The sequence below is a fragment of the Ochotona princeps genome, chromosome 2 (genome assembly GCF_030435755.1).
Source record: "Ochotona princeps isolate mOchPri1 chromosome 2, mOchPri1.hap1, whole genome shotgun sequence".
In the NCBI taxonomy this organism is placed as follows: Eukaryota; Metazoa; Chordata; class Mammalia; order Lagomorpha; family Ochotonidae; genus Ochotona; species Ochotona princeps.
The window spans coordinates 95,657,360-95,679,834 of record NC_080833.1 but is presented as its reverse complement, the minus strand read 5'-3'; the positions used below and the strand labels follow the sequence as shown (position 1 = coordinate 95,679,834).

General features: G+C 39.8%; 1 protein-coding gene across 5 annotated transcripts in view; it reads left to right on the top strand.

Moving 5' to 3' along the window:
* The window catches only part of ST7L (suppression of tumorigenicity 7 like), a 112,434-nt gene that overhangs the window by 3,633 nt on the left and 86,326 nt on the right, over positions 1 to 22,475 (top strand). For all 5 annotated transcript variants that reach the window (XR_009244894.1, XM_058660062.1, XM_004581919.3 and 2 more), the window contains 3 exons: positions 3,988 to 4,150; positions 8,778 to 8,832; positions 14,868 to 14,983. Coding sequence is in view for 4 of the 5 variants with exons in the window: in XM_058660062.1 (XP_058516045.1) it covers positions 3,988 to 4,150; positions 8,778 to 8,832; positions 14,868 to 14,983 (334 nt within the window). In the remaining variant the exon portion in view is untranslated. The remainder of the gene's footprint in view (positions 1 to 3,987; positions 4,151 to 8,777; positions 8,833 to 14,867; positions 14,984 to 22,475) is intronic.

Sequence of the window (22,475 nt, the reverse complement as noted above, 5' to 3'; positions counted from 1 at the left end):
CAGATTGCCAGTATCTATGTGTCTGTTAAAGCCTTCTGGTATTCTGCAATCAGGAGGCGTTGGGTATGAGTTAACAACTAAATGTCAGAGGGCATAGGTTGGTAACAAAGTGACTAATGAGGGCAATATAAGAAATAAATTCCTTGTCACTTGCCATTGTAGAGTTGCGACCAGTGTTACAAGATCTCCCCCTTTGTATATTCCAAGAAATCCAGGATATGCAGATTTTGTATAGAATTTGCCAGTATTTTACTGTGTGCAATATTGGGCAGACTAAAATTTTCGGTGTCTAGAATTCAGTCTGGTTTTTCCAAGCCCTAATTTCCTCATATGTAAACAGGGAGTAATAATAATGTCCACTTTTATAGGATTGTGAGAACTAAATGAGATAATGCATGTAAAGGCTTATGTTATGGTAATTATCTCAGGGTGAGCACTTAATGAATTTTGTCTATTATTCTGGTAAGTCCCGGAATAAATAAATCTGTTTAAATTGTTGTTTGACCAAGAAAGCATTTGAAATTTAAACATGTTTTCATAGCTTTGTGATCTTCATTAACATCCTTAGAATCTAAATGCTTCACAGTGTACTCTTTGAAAAAAATGCCCTGTAGATAAAAATCCTTGAAAGTATGATGCGGTACATAGCCAACAAAATTTTTGTTCTTTTTTCTCATCTCTAGGTGGTGCTATACAGCTATAGAAGAAATAATATTTGTATTAGATTTTTTTAAAAATAGGAACTACTACTAACATTGAGCATTTTGTTAAAGTAAAATGCCATAAAAAAAGGGATTTTTTTTTTACTCTGGGTTTAGAAAGAAAAACTCTTGAAGCATTTAAGACAAAAATTACATGCTAATATAAAGCTCACAATTTGTTGGTTTATAAAACACACCAATAGCTAAGAATATTTTAGCATGCTTACTCTGTAGAATACCAAAGTGTAAATAAAGAAAATAAACTACATTTAAACAGCTGATCTCATAAAAAAAAAAAAACAAAACATTAGTTTTGGAGCCAGAAGATGTGATTTTGAGTTTGACTCTTTACTAACTAATAACTTTAAATAAGTCGTGTAAATGATCTAAGTTGTAATTTTCCTTTTAGAGAGGGATAACTTGAATATAAGTATCTATCTATATGCATACACACAGACACAAATTATTTCAGAAAATTCATGGAAGATGAGTATCATGGAAAAAACTATACATGGAAATTTTTTTGCCATAAAGCAAACTTTTAATTCCATTTTCTATAACATTTTTATTACCCTGTGTGCGTGTATAATATTTAGGATCATTTAGAATTTTTTTGTTACTCTTTAAAACAGGATATTAAAGTTATAAAAATTGGGAAATTCAGGTGGCAGGTGTTGTGGCACATTGGTGAAACTGCCACCTGTGATGCCGGTATTTTAGGAAGGCGCCAGTTTGTGTCCCCGCTGCTCTTCTTCAGGTCCAGTTTCCTGCTAAAGACCTGGGAAGAAGAACAGAAGATGGTCCACATGTGTGTGCCTGCTATCCATGTGGAAGATACACATGAAACTGCTGGCTTCAGCTTGGCCCAGCACTGGCCATAGTGGCCATCTAGGGAGTAAATCAGCAGATGGCATCCCTGTTGTTTGCTCTCTCACTGCCTCAGCACAACATCAGCACCTAGCCAATTCTTCGTTTTAAGATTGATTTTTCATTTATTTGAAAGGCAGAGTTACAGAGGACGAGAAAGAGAGAGAGAAATTTTCCATATGCTGGTTCATACCCCAAGTAAATGCAATGGCCATAAATAATAAGAGGAAGACATTAAAGTAGTTTTATAGTCAAAAGATAGAAAACTAGTTACTTAAAGTTGTTCAAGTAAAGAATTTGAAACTGAAAGCTCATTCAGTAAGTATTTGTGGAGAGCCTGTTATACATCCAGCATTGTTCTGGGTATTAGGGATACTGTGGTAAGCAGACAGAAATGGTTTGCTTTCCCAGGTGCATTAGCAGGGAGCTTGGCTGAAAGTGGAGAAGCCTGGAATCCAATCTGTGCTCATATAGGATGCTAGCATTGCAGCCTGTGCAACAGTGTTCATCCCATCATACTTCTTGTTTTTGTTTTTTTTTTTAAAGATTTATTTATTTTTATTACAAAGTCAAATATACAGAGAGGAGGAGAGACAGGAACATCTTCCATCTGATGATTTCACTCCCCAAGTGGTCGCAATGGCCTGAGCTGAACCAATAGATGAGGGTATGGAGGCTACAAGATGTTAGACTTGAAATGACTTACCTCCAGCACACAGCTAGTAAATGGCTGATCTGGTAGTCAGATGTAGCCATTCTGATCTTAGTGTAGCATTAAGTCAATATGCCAGTTATTTTAAAATTCCTTTAATCATGCTGCAGTTAGAATAACATGACACGGGCCTGGCGCAATGGCTTAATGGGTGAATCCTACCTTGCAAACACTGGGATTACACATGGGCATGGTTCAGGTGTTGGCTGCTCCCACTTCTCATCCAGATCCCTGCTTGTGGCCTGGTAAAGCAGTAGAGGATGACCAAAAAATTTGGTACCGTGTCCCGTATGGGAGACTTGGAAGAAGCTCCTGGAACCTGGCTTTGGATGGGATCAACTCAGCCCCTGCCTTTGCGGCCATTTGGGAAGTGAAACAGTGGGTGGAAGATCTTTCTGTCTCTCCTTCTTTCCAGAAATCAGATCTTTCTTCTCAATAAAATCAATAATAATAAAAAAAGACTAACATGGCACTGTAACGTAATAGTTAAAATGTTTCCTATTGCTCTTAAAAGTTGATTATAAATGCATAGTTTTGCCTGAGGTTATTGAAACTTCATGATTGAAAACAAATATAGTTCACTTTTATGTGTCATATGTTGTTCAGGAACTTTGTGTGTGTGTGTGTTTAACATTTTATTTATTTGAAAGACAGAGTTACAGAGAAAGAAAAAGAGGAGAGACGGAGATCTTCCATCCACTGGTTCATTCCCAAATGGTTGCAATAGCCAGATCTGAACTGGTCTGAAGCCAGGATCCACAGCCACCTGCAGATCTCCCATGGGTACAGGGACCTGAGTACTTGGGCCATCCTCTGCTGCTTTCCCAGGCACTTTAGCAGGGAGCTTGATCAGAAGGAGAGCAGCTGGGACTCAAACTGGTGTCCGTATGGAGCTGCCATGCCAGCTCCAGAATCTTTTTTTAAAATAAAGTTATTTTATTTAAAAAAAATTTAGATGATGTTCATTAACATAGTCAATCAGGGTGGGAAGGATCAAGGGTTAGGGAAAGGTGGGTGTGATCATTGTTTCTTAATTTTCTGTTTCTTTTTCTTGTTTCTGGGGGAGAATAAGGGGAAAAGCCATACCCCGCCCAAACACCCTAGTATCCATGGATGGGGAATGGCCACCAGTGTCAGCCCAGGGTTCCAATGTGGCATATACTCCAAGGCTTCTGCCCAGGTGGTTTTAATAGTTTTGAAATGCTGTTGATCTTGCTGACCCAAGGTTGAGGAAACCCTTTTGATGTCCATTGGTTGACATAGTTGACCTTAGTCTCCATCCACCCAGATATTTGCTATCATTGCTTGGCTGGGGTAGTTGTCCAATTTGTTTTGCCCTCTTGGCATGGTACAGATGTCCTCTGCAGGCCTCAGTGGGCTGCCATATCCTCCATGTGGATCTGGGCCAGCTGTCTACTACTTCATCTTTTCCACTGAGGAGGATCAGTTCTTGTAGGTTGGCCCAAGGACCTGACCTAGGTGACCGGGCCCTGCTGGAATTCCCACCTCTGAGGCTCATGGACCCAGCATCCACCATGTAGGCAGACCCCTATGTGCTAGATCCCTGCCCCTGGCAGCTCCAGACTCTTATTTTTTGGCAAATGCATTTAAAAATAATAAGCATACGGTTTGAGAGTGTTTTAGTTTAAATTTGTATATTTTATGCTCAATTCCATTTTAAGTATAAGTTTTTTCTCTTTGTCACAGATATTTGAATGGTGGTACTTCAATAAGCATGGCACATCTTTTATCGAGCAAGTGTCTGTAAACCATTTGAGACCACTGATGGGAGGAGCAGAAAGCAACTCCTCAGAGCCAGTTTCTCTTTCCAGCAACAGACAAAGTGTAACCAGCAGACAGAATTTGTCAGGTGACTACCTTTCTAATGTTTTCGGAGCTGTATAATTAATTGAGTTTGACTTTGTGAGGCAGAAAACTCCAAGCCACTGAGTACTGTGGTCCGAATATTTGTGTGCATCCCCAAATCCCTGTGTTGAAACCTAATCCCCCATTGTGACAGCGTTAGGAAGAGAGGGCTTTGGAAGATGAGAGGGCATGAAAGTGGAATCTCTATGAATGGGATTAGTGTATTCTCTCTCTTTAAAATTTACTTCCTTTTCCATTTTTTTTAATTTAAAGATTTATTTTTTTTTATTGCAGAGTCAGATGTACAGAGAGGAGGAGAGACAGAGAGGAACATCTTCTGTCCGATGATTCACTCCCCAAGTGACTGCAAAAACTGGTGCTGTGCCAATCTGAAGCCAGGAGCCAGGAACCCCTCCTCCAGGTCTCCCACGCGAGTGCAGGGTCCAAACCTTGGGCCATCCTTGACTGCTTTCCCAGGCCACAAGCAGGGAGCTAAGTGGGAAGTGGAGCTGCTGGGATTAGAACCGGCACCCATATGGGATCCCGGCGCGTTCAAGACTTTAGCTGCTAGGCTGCTGTGTTGGGCCCCTATTTTCTTTTTTTTTTAAAGCATTTTTTTTAAGATTTATTTTTTATTGGAAGGTCAGGTATACATAGAGGAGAAGAAACAGAGAGGAAGATCTTCCGTCCAATGATTCACTTCCCAAGCAGCCGCAGCGGTCCAGAAACACTGGTATTTTGTTATAACTGTCCAAATAGGCTTTTATGTAAATATTAGTATCTATAGCTGATTTGGAGAGTGGTGGTCATCAGAGACCTAGATCCTTTCTAGTTTATTAGTCTGTGATGTCAAAATACAGGTTTTACTTGTAACCCAAGACAGTTACTATGGATTCATGCTTCATACTTATATTCCAATTAACAGAAAGGACAAAAGACTAGAAAAACATTTCTTTTCCTTACCCCACTTCACTGTAGGCCAAAACACTACCCTGAAATGTCACATACTGTTTTAGTTTACTTCCCACTGGTCAGGCCTTTGTCAAATGGCCATCATAACCATAAGTGAGACTAAAATTATAATCATTCTCTCCATTCATTAACATAGTCAATCAGGGTGGGAAGGATCAAGGGTTAGGGAAAAGTGGGTGTGATCATTGTTTCTCATATAATCAGGGGGTCTTATTACTGATAAAGGAGTAATCAAACAGCTTGAGTGCTAAGAGAGCAAAGTAGAAAATACACTTTTTATTTTCAGTCTACAAGTTCTTCAGAGAGAACAGTAAAATCTCTGTTCTTCATATATGAATATTCCGTCATCATTCTTTAATTACAGATATTTCCTTCATATGTACCAAATTATAGGAAGTTACTATTATTATTATTATTTATTTTTATTGGAAAGTCAGACATACAGAGAAGAGGAGAGACAGAGAGGAAGATCTTCCATCTAATGATTCACTCCGCAAGTGGGCACAATGACGGGAGCTGAGCTGATCTGAAGCCAGGAGCCTGGAACCTCCCCTGGGTCTCCCACGCAGATGCAGGGTCCTAAGACCTTGGGCCATCCTCGACTACTTTCCCAGACCACAAGCAGAGAGTTGGATGGGAAACAGGGCTGCTGGGATTAGAACCGGTGCCCATAATGACTTTATGCACTAGGCTACTGTGCTAGGCCCAGGAAGTTAGTATTATTAATGACATATAATTAAGGAAGTAACATTTTTAATGCCAAATAAAAACTGTTTTTAGATTACTATTTTCATTTAGTAAAAGGCAATGATGATACATTAATAATACAAAGGAGTTCATGCCGTAAAATTCCCACAATGTCTCATTTGTTCTGTAATCCCAACCACCTAGATTACTACTTGAGTGCAGTTGCTGGTGTTCTTTAGATGTGCCCAGGTAAAGTCCTTGAGGAAGTACCATTTAAGCAGAGTCCTGAACCATGACCAGAAATAGTGGGGATAGGGTTGGCAACCATTCAGTAGCACAGGAAGGAATAATACTTCTTTTTCCCTATCTCACTTCTCCCTGTTGGTGAAAAAAATCCTTTAACTCCCTGAGAACAGGACATATTAAGATGAATATGACATAAATTTGTCCTCAAGCTCAGAGTTTAGTATGTAAGTAATAACAATGTGGTGCATGTTGTGCTACGGCAGATTAAGCTCCCACGTGGGATGCCGCATCCCATATGGGAGTACTTAGGATGGAATTCTGACCCTGCTCCCAATCCATATTCTTTCCTGTTGATGCACGTTCGGGAGGCAGCCAATGATGGCTTAAGGATTGGGTCCCAGCCACCCATTCAGAAGACTCCATGTGGGAGGTCGTGGCTTCTAGTTCTGGCCTGCTTGACCTAGACTGTTCTGGGTATTTGGGGGAGTGAACCAGTGGATAAAAGTTTTTTCTCATGTTTATTCATTGTCTCTCTATGTATATATATGTGTATATGTATAAATATGTAACATTTCTGTTTCAAATTATCAAATTTAAAAATAGCAATAATACATTATATGACTTTATTCCTTATTTTAAGATTGAATATACCATTTATAATTTGTGAAGATAACCTTAATATTCTGACTTGGTAGAGGATGTGGATAAACAAATTGTCAGCAGGAGTGTGGTTAGGTAAGCGTATGTACAGGATATCCTGGTGCAGAATAGAGGGGGTGGTCATTTACTCTTGGAGGGAGGATCACAAGAACCGAAGACTTCACGAGGAGTGGTTTGTTAGGCTTCAATGGCAAGTCTCTATCTCTTTATTTAACTTTTCTGCTGAGTGGCTGCATTTCATTTGTTAGTATCTGCCCTGAACACAGTCATATATGATAGGAAAACCCATTTAAATGTAGACCCCCAAGCTCTTTAAATTCCAGACCCATATTCCTAATCACACTTGATGATACTAACTGCCCTGGACTTACTATCCAAAGTGAAACTAATTATTTTCTTCTACTAGTTCTTGTTCTGTGATTCTAAAATTTGTTAGTGGTACCCAGTTTCCATACTGGAAACTTTTGTTACAGTCTGGTCTATTTCCTCTTCCTTCTCCAGGTAATTGATCCTAAATTATACTGGTTCTCTCTGAAAAATTATCTTGACTCCATCTTCTGTTCCTTTTTTCTTTCCAACATTAATGCCTCACATCTAGGCCCTTGACATCTCTATCCTATTTAAAAATTTTTATTTGTATTGCTTTATTTTTAATATTGTTTGCATAGTTGAGAGGGATGTACACCTTTACTTACCTGGGAGTGTGGTGGTCTGGTCTGTGGAAGACCCCAGAAGTCATTCCTCCCTGTCAACCATGCCCTCAGCTGTTCCCACTCCGGTACATCCCCAGAGACCTCTCCCTGGGCAGTCTGCCTGGGGGATGGGGTGGCATGTCCCTTTCCTGTGTTTTCCATCTTCCCCACATATCTTTAAAAATAAATAAAATATAATAGACAACTATGCTGGCACACAGATATATTTAACACAAATTTGGCATTAACCAGACCCAGAATACCTGACAGCTATTGGCTGCTTTTCTCCCAACAGTATAAGACATCTCTTTTCTCAACTATCACTGTAGTATCCTAACCAATTTCCTTTCTTCTGTTGTTTCTTCTAGTTTTTCCCCCCTTATTATACAATTTGGTGTCACTGCTTCATTTCTTAAAGTAGTAGCAGTTTTATCCAAAATGCAGCCTTGCAGGATTAGGACAAGACAAGAGAGGTGCCTAGGGAGCAAACTTTAAGGACAACTCTCAGTGTCCTGAAACTGGGTTCAAGTCAACACAGCCAAAAAGGCAAATAATGCTTTAAAATTTGTTATGAAAAGAGTTGTTACTTTGCAATTCTAGGAATCCTCCTTTGAGAACTGTTCTAGATAAAGATCTGTTATGTTATTCTTCTGCTTGTATACTTTTGATGTGTTGTGTTTCACCAAGGTTAAGATAGAAACTCCTTAGTGTCATACATAAACCCCTTCATTAATTTCCCCTAGTCTATTTTCTAGCCTTATTTATAGCTCTGCCTCCCACCCCTTATTCTCTACTGACCACGCTGTGTGGTTTTGTGATACTTCCTTTGTAGTTCTCTTCAACTGGCAGTCTTTTGTTCCTCTTTTACAGTGATGCAGGGTCAGTTCAGATGTCACGTCTTTTCTAAAGGCTCCCCTGACTTCCCCACAGGAAAATTTATCACTTTTCTTTTTCTCTTGGAATGAAGCAACTTTCTGCTACAGTGCTTATTGCACAGTTTAGGCAGTTGTTTACATGGCCAGCTTTCATGCTATATTTAATTCAATTAAGCAAGTCGGTTGCAGATGCTATGGTGGGATCCAGGAACATAAAAATGAACTACGTTTTAAGAGATCACATTTTAGAGGGGAAATTGAAAACCAGATAATTGCATCACAGGTCCTATAATTAAATTCTGCACTAAATGCTAAAGGGACAGAATTAATTCTATACTTCTTCAAAGTGAGGTGATCCATGCTTTACCCAGTATTGCACCATCCATGGTTAGTACTGTATCGAATATACAGAAGATTGACAATAAACATTGGATAAACGAGGATCTGACTTTATTAAGCTGTCTCATCTCTGCTTTTTTTTTTCTCCATTGTTTTTCAGAATGTAAAGTTTGGAAAAATCCTCTAAACCTTTTCAGAGGAGCAGAATATAGGAGGTATTATATTTTGCTTTCAGTATAAATGTGGTAATGTTCTTGGAGTAAAAGTATTATGGAGTTAAGCATTTTTCTTCCTATTTAAATATTTATTTATTTATTTATTTATGTTTTTATTTTAATTGGAAAGATTTACAGAGAGAAGGAGAAACAGAGAGAAAAATTGTCTGTGCACTGATTCACTCTCCAAGTGGTTGCAACAGCCAGAGCTGAGCCGATCCGAAACGAGGAGCCAGAAGCTTCTTCTGGATCTCCCACAGGGGTTCAGAGTCCAAAGGCTTTGGGCCATCCTCAACTGCTTTCCTAGGCCACAAGCAGGGAGCTGGATGGGAAGTGGAGAAGCCTGGACACAAACTGGCACTCATGTGGGATCCCAGCAAGTGCAAGCAAGGCGAAGACTTTAGCTACTAGAACTTTAGGTACTAGGTTACTGTGCTTGGCCTTTGATACTATGGTTAAGATGCTGTTTGTTGGAGACAGTGTTTAGTATAGCAAGTTAAATTACTTCCTGCAACATTGCTGATATACTTGAGCACTGCTACGCTGCTTCCAGCCCAGCTCCTTGATAACATGTCTAGGAAAGCAGAAAATTTGCTGAGTACTTGATCTCCTGCCACTCACCTGGGATACCAAGATGGAATGTTAGATTCCTGGCTTCAGCCCTGCTAATCCCAGCCATTTGGAGAATAAAAGAGCAAATGGAAAATTTCTCTTCTGTCACTCTGCCATTCAAGCAACTAAATCTTTAAGAGAAAATAGATGCCACTTGGTATGTCTCCAATACATGTTGAAGTGCCTGAATTGAAACCTGGAATAACTTCTGATTCCAGCTTCACACTTACGCACACTGACTGAAGCAGAAAGTAATGGGTCAAGTAGTTGTGTCCTAACCACACATGTGAGAGACCTGGATTGAGTTCCAGGCTCCTGGCTCCTGCCTGACCCAGCTCTGGCTGTTGTGGGCATTCACAAAGTGAACTAGTGAGTAGAAGATCTTTCTGTCTTTGTATGTCTGAATTTGACTGTTTTTGAATTCAAAAAAACAAAAGGCATATAGGTTATTAGTAATGTGAGGGACAATATGCTGGGACCTGCTCCAAGTTTTAGAAAATGTTAGAGAGACATTTTTTTTAAATGTATGACAGCCTTGTTGTTGATGATTCTGACATATATCTCAAGACTTAATTGAATATATTTTGTGTTTGCTTTTATAAGAATGAAAAACATTGTTTGAAATCATGTTTATGATATATAACAAATATTTATTAGCTCCCTGACTTATGTTAAAAAACTCTCTTCAAAGAATTTGTGTGGTTCAGAAAAAATGACAGATATCAGCATATTCCTATGTATGTTGTATCCAATTTCAGAATTTATTTGATGAATCAGTAGAAAATATCTGAATGTGAATGTGAATTTTTTTGGTGACAGTACAGAATATAGTACTTCTTTGTTGATTTTATGTTGCAATCTTCTGTCTGCACAACTGTGTGCATTTCTCTTCCAGATTTTATTCTAAATGAAAAAAAATATTTTGAAGCTTACAGCCAGATATTTCACTTTTTGTGGAACACAGTGTTTCACCTGGAGGTAGATTGAGCATGTAATTTAATTTATTGAACAAGAAGCATGTGTCTGCTGTGTTTGCATATGGGCACTATGCAAAATGTGAAAATACCAATATGATGCAGCAATAACCTCTGTGCTTGAGGAGTTGGCAATATAAGATATTGTGGTACCCTGGGAAGAAAAATTAGGCTCTTGTAAGAGGTGTTATTAGTTTATATTAAGAGATTCTGTAAGAAAGAAAAAAAGGCGGGGGGCAGAGATGCAGTGCCTGACTCCGGGCTTCAATTGGACCAAGCTTTGGCTGTTGCAGCTACATGGAGAGTGGACTAGCAGATGGAAGGTCTTTCTGTCTCTCCCTCTCTGTGTAAATCTACCTTTCCAATAAAAATAAACCTTAAAAAAACAGGTTCTTAAACATTACTTTATAAAGATCTTAAAAATTTCTTAGCATCGGGAGTACTTATACTGCTTTTGAGTACTTGGTTTGTCTCCATGTGAGAGTCTAAACTGAGTTTATAACTGTATTGGTGTTTGAATTCTTGAAGCCCAAACCAGTGTTGTGGAACAGGAGATTAAACTCCCAAATGGCATGCCAGTATTATTTATCAGAGTGCTGTATTAAGAATCGCAGCTGCTCCTCTTCCAACGTAGCTTCCAGCTCCTGTATCTGGGAATGCATGGATGATGAACCAAGGGCTTGAGCTCCTGCTAGTCGTTTGGAGACCTGGATGAATTCTTGGCTCCTAGCTTCTGCCTGGCACAGACCTAGGCATTGGAATTGTTGAGGGAGTAAACCTGTGGATGTCTGTCTTTCTCTCTCCACCTTTCTTCCCTCTCTCTGTCACTCTGCCTTTAAAACAAAACAGAGCAAAAAAAAAAAGAAAGAAACAAAGAAACAAACAAACAAACAAACAAACAAACACGGGCCTGGTGTGGTGGCCTAGCAGCAGAGTCCTCGCCTTGAGGGTGCTGGTTCTAATCCTGGCAGCCCCACTTCCCAGCTGGCTCCCTTCTTGTGGCCTGGGAAGGCAGTCGAGGATGGCCCAGTGCCTTGGGACCCTGCACCTGCGTGGGAAACCTGGAGGAAGTTCCTGGCTCCTGGCTTTGGATCAACGCAGCACCGGCCATTGCGTTCACTTGGGGAGTGAATCGGTGTACGGAAGAACTTCCTCTCTGTCTTTCCTCTTGTCTGTATATCTGACTTTGCAAGAAAAAATAAAATAAATAAAAGAAAAATACATCTTTTTAAAGAAGGCTTAAAGCCTTTACTGTAGCCATCATGTAGCAGATATATAGAACTCTTTTCTATATGTTTCATATGTTGGGTTCATTCTAGGCTTCATTTTGTGTCCTAATTCTTGTTTTTCCTTTACTGACATTTTAAAATTTTATTTATTTCCAGTTTAGGCTATGGATATTATACTTTAAGAACTTTAAATTATTTGGAAAATATGGATTATTTTTATTTATAGACTACACAGAAAATTTAAAAAAAGATTTCTTATTTTTTAATTGGAAAGGCAGAGAGGAGAGACTAAAGTTCTTCCATCTGCTGGTTCACTCCCCAAGTGGCCGCAACAACCAGAGCTGAGCTGATCCAGAGCCAGGAGCCAGGAGCCTTTTCTGAGTTTACCATACAGGTACAGGGTCCCAAGCTTTGGGCAATCTTCTACTGGCTTCCCAGACCTCAGAAATGGATCTGGATGGGAAGTGGAGCAGCTGCGACATGAACTGGTGCCCATATGGGATCCTGGCAAACAAGGTTAGGATTTAACGACTAGGCAGCCATACCAGGTCCACAGCAAATCTTGATAAGTAAACAAGGATTTGCTTTTTGCTTTCTTCATGATAATTTCTTTTAAAAATGATTTATTTATTTGGAAATCGGGATAATGGAGACATAGGGAGAAACACAGAGATTTTCCATATGCTGGTTTACTCTCTGCGTAGCTACAGTGGCCAGCAGTGGGCCAGACCAAAGCCAGGAGTGAGGAGCTTCATCCAGGTCATAGATACAAGGGTCCAAACCCTTAGGACATCTTGCACTCCTTTTCCAGGCCTTTAGCAGGAGGCTGAATCAGGAATAGAGTAGCCAGGAAAGTAACTGTTGCCGTTATGAGCTGCTCAGCATCCCAGGTGGCAGCTTTACCGGCTGTGCCATGAAACTGGCCCTAATGATAATTGCTTAAAATTAGTTGAAATCTTTATTGAGGCAATTTATACGAAGCTAAAATCTTTGGTTACATATAATACATAATATATTTTTTTAATACTTGATTTTTTTTTCTGATTGTAAATCATGGATATTCAGTTTTATAAGAATTTAGAATTTAGAATTGCATTAAAAAGAAAATAAAGGCACAGGCACAATGGCTCCCCTGCCTGATCCTCCAGCTGCAAGTGCCAGCATTCTATATGGACACTGGTTCATGTCCTGGCTACTCCACTTCCTATCCAGCTTCCTGCTTGTGGCTGGCAGGTAGTGGAGCATATCCCAAAGCCTTGGGCTCATGCAGCAATGTGAAGGGCTGGAAGGAAACTCCTGGCTCCTGACTTCAGATCAGCTCAACTGCAGCCATTGCAGCAATTTGGGATGAAATCAATGGATGGAAAATCTTTCTCTATGTAAATCTGACTTTCCAATAAAAATAAATAAATCTTAAACAAAAGAAGAAAGTAAAAATCATCTTTGCTCACTGCAAGTGATAACTGCTAATAATATTTCAGAGTATTTCTAATCTGTTCTCTCTCTCTGTATATATAAACAAAACTCAAAACACCATGATGTACATATTGCTTTTTATATCCTACCTTTTTCTGATATAATGTGGTTTTATCATCACAATCTTCACACGTACGAATTCTTCAGAAACATTATTTGTAATGGCTGTACTGCATTCTACCTAGACCACCAATAAATTTCACTGTTAGTAAAAGTGGCTGCAATAGCCAGAGCTGAGCCAATTGAAAACCAGGAGCTAGGGGCTTCTTACAGGTGTCCCACATGGATTGGATGCAGGGTCCCCAGACTGCCATCTTCTTCTGCTTTCCCAGGACATAAGCAGGGAGCTGGAAGGGAAATGGAACAGCCGGGACATGAGCTGGTGCCCATATGGGATGCTGGTGCATGCAAGGCGAGGATATAGCCACTGAGCCATTGCACCGGGCCCTGTACTTTTACTTTTTAAAGATAATTGTGATATTATTAATAATATAGCTATGTAACAGGTATTTATTTAATTCAAATAGATTTATCCCTTCAAATCCATTTTTTTCTTCTTTCTTTTTTAATAGAACTAGTGTCAACTACCTGTCTTCCTCTTAGGATTTATTTTTCTTTTTATTTTAAAAGGCAGAATTACAGGGTTGGGATATAGATCTTCCATCCATTGGTTCACTCCCAAAAGGGCCACAGCAGCTGGAGTTGGGCCAGGTCAAAGCCATTGAGTGCAGAATCATCTTCTGTTGCTTTCCCAAGTGCATTATCAGGGAGCTAGATTGAAAGTAGAGCAGCTTTTACTTGAACCACTGCCCATATAGAATGGTGGGATTATAGGCCATAGCTTAACTTGTTATATTACAGCAGCAGCCCCTCAAATCCATTTTCAAAGTAGCATTCATTGGTGGTATTTTTTAAAAAAGATTTATTATTTTATTGGAATGGCAGATTTACAAAGAGAAGGATAGTCACAGCGGTCTTCTATCTTCTGGATCACTCCCCAAGTGGCTGCAAGAGCTGAGCCAGTCAGAAGCTAGGAGCCAGGAGCTTCTTCTAGGTCTCCTGCATGGGTGCAGGGTCCCCCGGGTTTGGGCCATCCTCTGCTGCTTTTCCAGGCCATTAGGAGGGAGCTGATTGGGACATGGAGCAGCCAAGACATCAGCTGGCACCCATATGGGATCCTAGTGCATTCAAGCCAAGGATTTAGCCACTGAGTCATCATGCCAGGCCTTATTGCTTGCTTTTTGATGTTTTGGTATCGAGTAGTTTAGTTTGTCTCTTTCTCCATTTGTTTGTTTGTTTGTTTATAAAGCAGGCAACAGAGAGGAGAGACGAAGGCCTCTTCCATCTGCTGATTCATTGCTCAAATGACTACAAAAGCCTGGTCTAGGCCAGGCCAAAGCCAGCGGTCGGGAGCTCCGTCCTGGTCTCCTGCCTTGGTAGCTAGGCTCCCTAGTACTGGGGCTGTCCTCTGGTGGCTTGCTGGGCACAAGAGTAGGGAGCAGGACCAGAAGCAGAGTGACCCACACTGGCGTTCTGATATGGTTACCAGCATTATGTAGTGGTGGCCAACTGATTGTTTCATAGTATTAGTTTCTAAGTTACTAATTTTGTTATACTGTCTATAATAAACTTAAAAAATACCAAACAGAATTTTTGGCAGTGCATTTTAGGAATCTAAATAGTGTGTTGTAGTAGACTGATGGGCTCACGTCCAATTTGAGTTTTTTCTTGTGTTCTGGTAAAGATACACGTGGGTGACTGGGAAAGAGCCACTTACGTACTATGACATGAACTTGTCGGCTCAGGACCATCAGACCCTTTTCACCTGTGACACAGACAGCCTGCGTCCTTCAGACACAGGTAGGTGTCATATCTGTTCGTGGAGATAAATGTGATCATGAAAGCTCTGTGAATTATTTATTATCAAGAGTTGTTTGGTTTGGAATTATTAACATTATTGATAAGAAATTTAGGTTAAATTTAAATGAGTATGGTTATAAACTACTTTATATACTTTCTCATTACCCTTACTCATAAAAGATTTAAACATTTTACGATTCTTGTTTGAAAAACCTTTCAAATAAAAAACCTACCTTTACAATAGTGTTTTCTGTTTTGAATTGGCAAATAAATACCTGCAGTTATATGTAAAAAGAGTAGGATGATGAATATAAAGAAGAATCAGGGATATTTTGTACTAGTTAATAAGCTAGATATGCAATATGAGTGGTAGATCATAGAAAAATCTTGTTTTGCTCTGTCTTCTCTTGAGACTCTGAAGTAATTGCTTACATAAAAATCTTGATGACAACTTGCCTTTTTTTACATGCTCTCACCCTCTTTTTCTATCTGATGACTTACTTTCTGTCCTTTGGTACCCAAATTAAAAGTCATATTTTCCAGGAAACTTGTTCTGGGATCTCCTATCAAAATTAGACACTTTCTTCTCTGTACTTTTACAGTAGTTAGTGCAGGCCTCTGTGAAGTAATTGTAGTTACTTATTCATCCACAAATGTTTGTCAACATTATGCATTACTTTCATGCTTGTCTTCTCTATCAGGGTATGAAACTTGGAATAACAAGGATTGTATTCTATCTTTGAATCTTTCTTGACATATTATTAATATTTGTATTTATTCTTTGATCTAGGTCTGAACCAATGGATAGTACAGGTGTTGCATGTCTTAAGCAATTTCACTAATAATAGCTAATGCATCGTTGGCATTTTCTTTTTTTAAATATTTATTTATTTTTCTTGGAAATGCAGATCCTCAGAGAGGAGAGACAGAGAAAGATCCTACAAATGTGGGCCTACTTCCCAAATGGCCACATAGGCCAGAGCTGAGCCAATCCAAAGCCAGGGGACAGGTGCTACTTCTGAGTCTGTTGTGCGCGTGTAGGGTCCCAAGGCTTTGTGCCATCCTCCTCCACTGCCCTTCCAGGACCTCCACTGCCCTTCCAGGCCATCAACAGGTAGCTGGATGGGAAGTGGAGCAGCCGGGACATGAACTGGCATGCATATGTGATCCCAGCACTTGTAAGGCGAGTATTTAGCCACTAGACCGTCATGCCAGGCCCCATATTTAGCTTTTTAAACTTGGCATATGTCCTAAATATAACATGACTGAATGGGTCTTCATTGGCAATCCTTTCAATCAAATAAAGACTTCGTTTCCTTTTTCTTTTTAAAAGGTTTATTTTATTATTGAAAGACAGAGTTCCAGTATATGTGTTTGTGGGGGTTGGGCAAGGCATTGCCCAGAAGGGGAGGGAGAGAACATCTGTGGTTCACTCCCCAAATGGCCAAAACAGAAAGGGCTGCGTTAGGTCAAACCAGGAGCCTGGAATTCTATCCAGGTCCACTTGGGTGCAGAGGCTCAAGCACTTGGACCAACTGTAACTGTTTGCCCAGGTGTATTACCAGGGAGTTGAATGAGAATAGATCAGCCAGCACTTGAGCTGACACTCATATGGGATGCCAGCATGGCAGGAAGATCTTTCTTTCTGTCTCACCTTCTCTCTGCAAATCTGATCATCTTCCCAATAAGAATAAATAAATCTTAAAAAATGATATGATAAAAGTAGAACAGTTGGGCAAAATGATTACATCTTTTAAAAGATTTTAATGTGGGGAGTGTGGTGGCGTTGCAAGCTAATCTTCCACCTGCTAGTAGTACTGGCATACTACATAGGCATTTTTTTGAGTCCCAGCTGCTCTATTTCTGGTCCAGCTCCCTGCTAATGTGTCTGGAAAAGCAACAGAGGATGACCTAACTCCTTGGGCCCATGCACCCATGTAGGAGACTAGCAAAAAGCTCCTGGCTCCCAGTTTTGGATCAGCTCAGCTCTGGCCATTGTGGCCAATTGGGGAGTGAACCAGCAGATGGAAGACCTTCTTCTCTGTTTCCTCTTCCAGCTCTGTCTCTTAAAATCTGCTTTTTAAGCAAAAATAAATAAATCTAATGAAGATATTTTTAATATATAACCCCAAACTTCTCTTGATAAGTTTGTTTTAATTTGTATTCTTTCAATCTAAGAGACTTTTTCTATGGTGTAAGACTAAGATGCTGGCATAGGGCTGGGTTCCATAGCTTCTCCTCTGCCTTCAGCTGCACTCATGTGGACCTGGTAGGCAGCAATGATGGCTCATGTCAATGACTTGAACTGCATTCCTGACTGCAGAGTATTGCAGGCGTTTGGGGAATGAATTAGTAGATGTACTTTCTGTCTTTATCTGCCTCTTTAATAATTTTGCAGAGGGGGCTCGGCAGCGTGGCCTAGTGGCTAAGGTCCTCGCCTTGATCCCATATGGCCGCTGGTTCTAATCCCAGCAGCTCCACTTCCTCTCTATCTCTCCTCCTCTCAGTATATCTGACTTTGTAATAAAAATAAAATAAAATCTAAAAAAAAAAAAAAAAATTTATAAAAAAAAAAAAAAACAAAAAAAAATAATTTTGCAGAGAGAGAAAGAATAAAAACCAGAAATGCACATTATAAGATGCCATGGTGAAGTTGGATGCTCCTGAATGCAAACTGAATTGTCCCTTTGGCACCTGGAGATTTTTACACTCTGACATATGCCTTTCTTTTGTGAAATGAAAGGGTGCATATAAGAGAGAGAAGAGTTATGGGGATTATGGTTGGTTAGGGGAGGAAACAGTGACTAATAAATCAAGCAGAGGAGCATTTGTCAGATAGTTATAGGAATGTTGTAAAAGTTGAAGCTTTAGGGGCTAATACCATGGTGTGATAGACTAAGCCTCTGTCTGCAGTGCCAGTATCCCTAAGCAGTTCAGGTTAATGTCCTGCTGCTTCACCTCCAATCCAGCTCCCTGCTTATGGCCTGGGAAAGCAACAGAGGATGGCTCAAGCTGTGTCCTGAAGAAGCTGCTGGGCTCTTGGCTTCACATCCGTAAGTTCTGACCACTTGAGTAGTGAAGCAGCAGATTTGTCCAGCTCTTCCTTTCAAATAAAAAAAAAGTTAAAACAAGGGCCTGGCGTGGTAGGCCTAGTGACCAAAGTCCTTGCCTTTTATGCACCAGGTTCCCATATGGGCACTGGTTCTAATCAGGGCAGCCCTGCTTCCTATCCAGCTCTTTGCTTGTGGCCTGGGAAAGCAGTAGAGGATGGCCCAAGGCCTTGATACCCTGCACTCGCCTGGGAGATCCAGAAGAGGCTCCAGAATCCTGGCTTCAGATCAGCATAGCTCTGGCCATTGCAGCCACTTGGAGAGTGAATAAGCAGATGGAAGATCTTCCTCTCTGTCTCTCATGATCTCTCTATATTTGACTTTCCAATAAAAATAAAATAAATCTTTTAAAAACAATCTTGGGCCTGGTGCAATAGCTTAGTGGCTAAAGTCCTTGCCTTGCACGCACTGGGATCCCATATGAGTGCCAGTTCTAATCCTGGCAGACCCGCTTCCCATCCAGCTCCCTGTTTGTGACCTGGGAAAGCAGTAGAGGATGGGCCGAATCCTTGGGCTCCTGCACCCATGTAGGAGACCCAGAGGAGGCTCCTGGCTTCCGATTGGCGCAGCTCCAGAAGTTGAAGCTTTAGAAGCTGACGTACCATTTTAGTCTTGGGGAATTCCATGTACCTCTAGAAGTTTCCATAATCCTTGTTAATGCCTAAACTCAAGGATAGAGTTTATTTTGAAATTCAGAGAGGGACTTTTGGTTCTATATTGATCTTGTTAGTGATTCACATGAGGGTAATGACTTACATCAATAGCTCTACATTCAGAAGAAACAAATGGAGGCAGGTATTCAGCTTAGTGCTGAGGACGCTGGATAAGAGGCACCAGTCTCACCTTGTGATGCCTGCGTTCAGTACCTGGCTCTGGGCCCCTGCTTTCTGTTCATGCAAACCCTAGGAGATAGCAGTGATGGCTCAAGAAAATGGGTCCCTGTTGCCTGTATGGGAGCCGGATTGAGTTTCCTGGCGTCTGGCTAAATTCCTGGCCCAGCTCTATCATTTGTAGACATCTAGGGAATGAACCAGTGAATGAACCTTGCCTTTTCTTTCTCTACCTCTCAATTTTTTTCTTTTTTACAAAAGACAGATGTGTAGATATGTATGATATGACAAATTTCCTTTAACATTTTGTCATCAGTAATGACTGAATTAGTTGTTTTGTTCTGACATTATTAATTTGATCATCCTGGACGGATACCAAATATTCCCTCAAAGACCAGTCACCAGTGTTTTGTTTTATTTGTTTTGGTTTTCAGGATTTAAAAATTGGGCAATTTTACATTAAAATCTAGATTTACAGTTTTGAAAGTTGGAAAATAATGGAAAACTGAACCTGCATTTCCACTTGGCAATAATCAGCAGAAGTTGAGTTGTGGCTTTCCATTTTAGGTGGTGCATGTGCTTCCTGCCTGCCCTTTGGGGTCATTTATTTTTGTGACCCCTGATCTTTTTTTTTTTTTTTTTTTTTTTTTAAGACTTAATCCATTTTATTGTATTGTTGTTGACAATCTTTACATAGTTAACTATAGTTGAAGGAAAATCAAGAAAGAGAAGAAAAAAAAAAAAGGTTCAGGGGGATAGGGAGGTGGGCAATGCTATTATGTCCATATTGTTTCCATCATGTATCTGAGGTAAAAGGGGATATTGAGGGAGAAGCCCCACCCGGTTTCCCGCCCACCCCAAGTCCCGGATGTGGGGCATGCTCTGAGATATGTGCTCAAGTGGAGTTAATAGTTCTCCAGTTATGAGTCACTGCCAGTTTCGCTCGATGAGGTGGTCCACTGATTGATATGGTCCATCATGAAGTCTCCATTTGTCCCATATTTCGCTGCCAACATGTAGCTGAGATGAATGATTGTCCTATTCTGTCTTCTGTCTTTTCTTGGTTAGAATTCTGAGTCCAGCAGATGACTATTGGTCTCTTGTGCTTGCTAGCATGTTACTTAATTTGAGAAATAGATAGATTTGAGTTAATTACCAACTGCTTGTATTGATTATTTTTAATCCCACGAGTAGCTCTTTTTAGAGAGCAGTTGACTGCTAAGCAAGCATTTTTCTTTATAACTATGTGTGTTTTAGAATAAAATGCAGATTTTTTTTTCCTCTGTTCTCCCCTTTCCCTTAGGCTTAGGGCTGTCTTGGTTGTGAATAATAATATTTGAAGGTTGAATAGAACATTCAAAAGCATAAAATAAAAAAAATACTTATGGGTTAGATGATCTCATTACAACTTTTTGAAGTACAAGAAAAAATGATGTGTATTTCCAAATGCTTCTGATTAGCAAGGATTGGGACAGGTGTTGGGCACAGAGGTTAAGATGCTGCTTAGGACACCTGCACCTCACAGGAGTACTCCAGTTCAAGTCCTGGCTTGACTTCTGATCCAGTCTCATGATGGGGCACACAATAGGAGGTCACAGATAATGGCTCAACTTCTGGGATCCTTGCCATGCATGCTGCAGGCTCAGAATGAGTTGCAGGCTTGTGACCTCAGCCTGGTCCAACTCCTGATTTTTTGAGTGTTTGGGGGATGAACGAGCAAGTGAGAGCACTTATCCCCTCTCTTCTCCCTGCCTTTCAAATAAAAATAATCATAATGAGAGGAAGGAAGAGTAGAAAGAGGGAGAAAGGAAGAAAGATAGAAGAGAGATGTAGGTTGTTTTGTATCCCTTACAGGAAATTCTTGAGACCAGAAATTATGATGATTTAAACAAATGTTTTTGCAGTATTTGCATATACATGTATATAGTACAGTATCTTGAGGATGGGACTCAGGTCTAAAAACAAAATCATTTGTATAATATATAAATGTGTGTATATATATGTGTGTGTGTGTATGTATATATACACACACCTTATTCAGATAGCCTAAATATAATTTTAAATAGCATTTTCGGGATGCCTATGTTTTGACTGTGACTTATCACGTGAGATCAGATGTGGAATCTTCCACTGTGGCATCATGTTGGTGCTCAAGAGTGATTCAGATTTAGAAGCAATTTGAGTTTCTGAGTTTGAGTTTTAGGGAAACTTACAACATGGTTGTAAGAACATAGAGAAAGACTCTTAGATTGAAAGAATACAAATTAAAACAAACTTATCAAGAGAAGTTTGGGGTTATATATTAAAAATATCTTCATTAGATTTATTTATTTTTGCTTAAAAAGCAGATTTTAAGAGATAGAGCTGGAAGAGGAAACAGAGAAGAAGGTCTTCCATCTGCTGGTTCACTCCCCAATTGGCCACAATGGCCAGAGCTGAGCTGATCCAAAACTGGGAGCCAGGAGCTTTTTGCTAGTCTCCTACATGGGTGCATGGGCCCAAGGAGTTAGGTCATCCTCTGCTGCTTTTCCAGACACATTAGCAGGGAGCTGGACCAGAAATAGAGCAGCTGGGACTGAAAAAAATGCCTATGTAGTATTCCAGTACTACTAGCAGGTGGAAGATTAGCTTGCAATGCCACCACACTCCCCACATTAAAATCTTTTAAAAGATGTAATCATTTTGCCCAAATATTTTACTTTTAGGAATAAAATCTTTGTTTAGATATGTATAGATGCTGAAAAATTATTAATATGCTTTCAGCCAAAAAAAGAAACCTGGTGTAACTTAATTGTCTGTGAAAAGGGAATTGGATAAGTTATGATCTATATTCTTTATAAACTGGAATGCTAAATGATCATGTAAAATGTTGGTAAAAATTTCATGCTAAAATTTGACTTGTACATAAGTATCATATAATTCATAGGAGAGGACCACTCCATCAAAAATTGCAAGTTCACTGTATTTTTGTGTGATAGCTTCGGGTTTCAGCAGGTTGATGCTCTTTACCTAGGCAGTATCAACTGAGTGCTGAGTTGCATCAGCTTGTCAAGCTCAGGAAGCACTAGCTGTCAGCTAGCTAGTGACATGTTTGATATGAGAAATTTATTTTTGTTTCACAAGTGGAATATATTGTCTCCTTTTCTTAGCCAAGACTAATATTTTGTTTCCAAAGGAAAACTCAAACATTTTCCACATTATTCTTTCTGGACAGTTACGGGGTTTGTTCCAAGAGCAACACTCATATTCTTTAGTGTTCTTATCAATCTTGAAGCTGGCCGGATAGCTTCATGAATCAACCTTATTTGTTTGTTTGCTCAAGTTTTAGAAACTTTGCTTAGTATGAAATCTTCGTTTTATCACAGTAAATGCTAGCGAAACTATTATTGTTATTAAAGAGAAGCCCTAACTCAGGCTTTTGTTGAATCTTGGATGAGGCTGACATTTTCCAGAGATGTACCATATTTTAAGTTGATTCTCTTTTTTCTTCCTTTTTATACAAAACATGAATCCAAACATTTTTTTTTTCTAGAATGAATCCTTGATTAAACA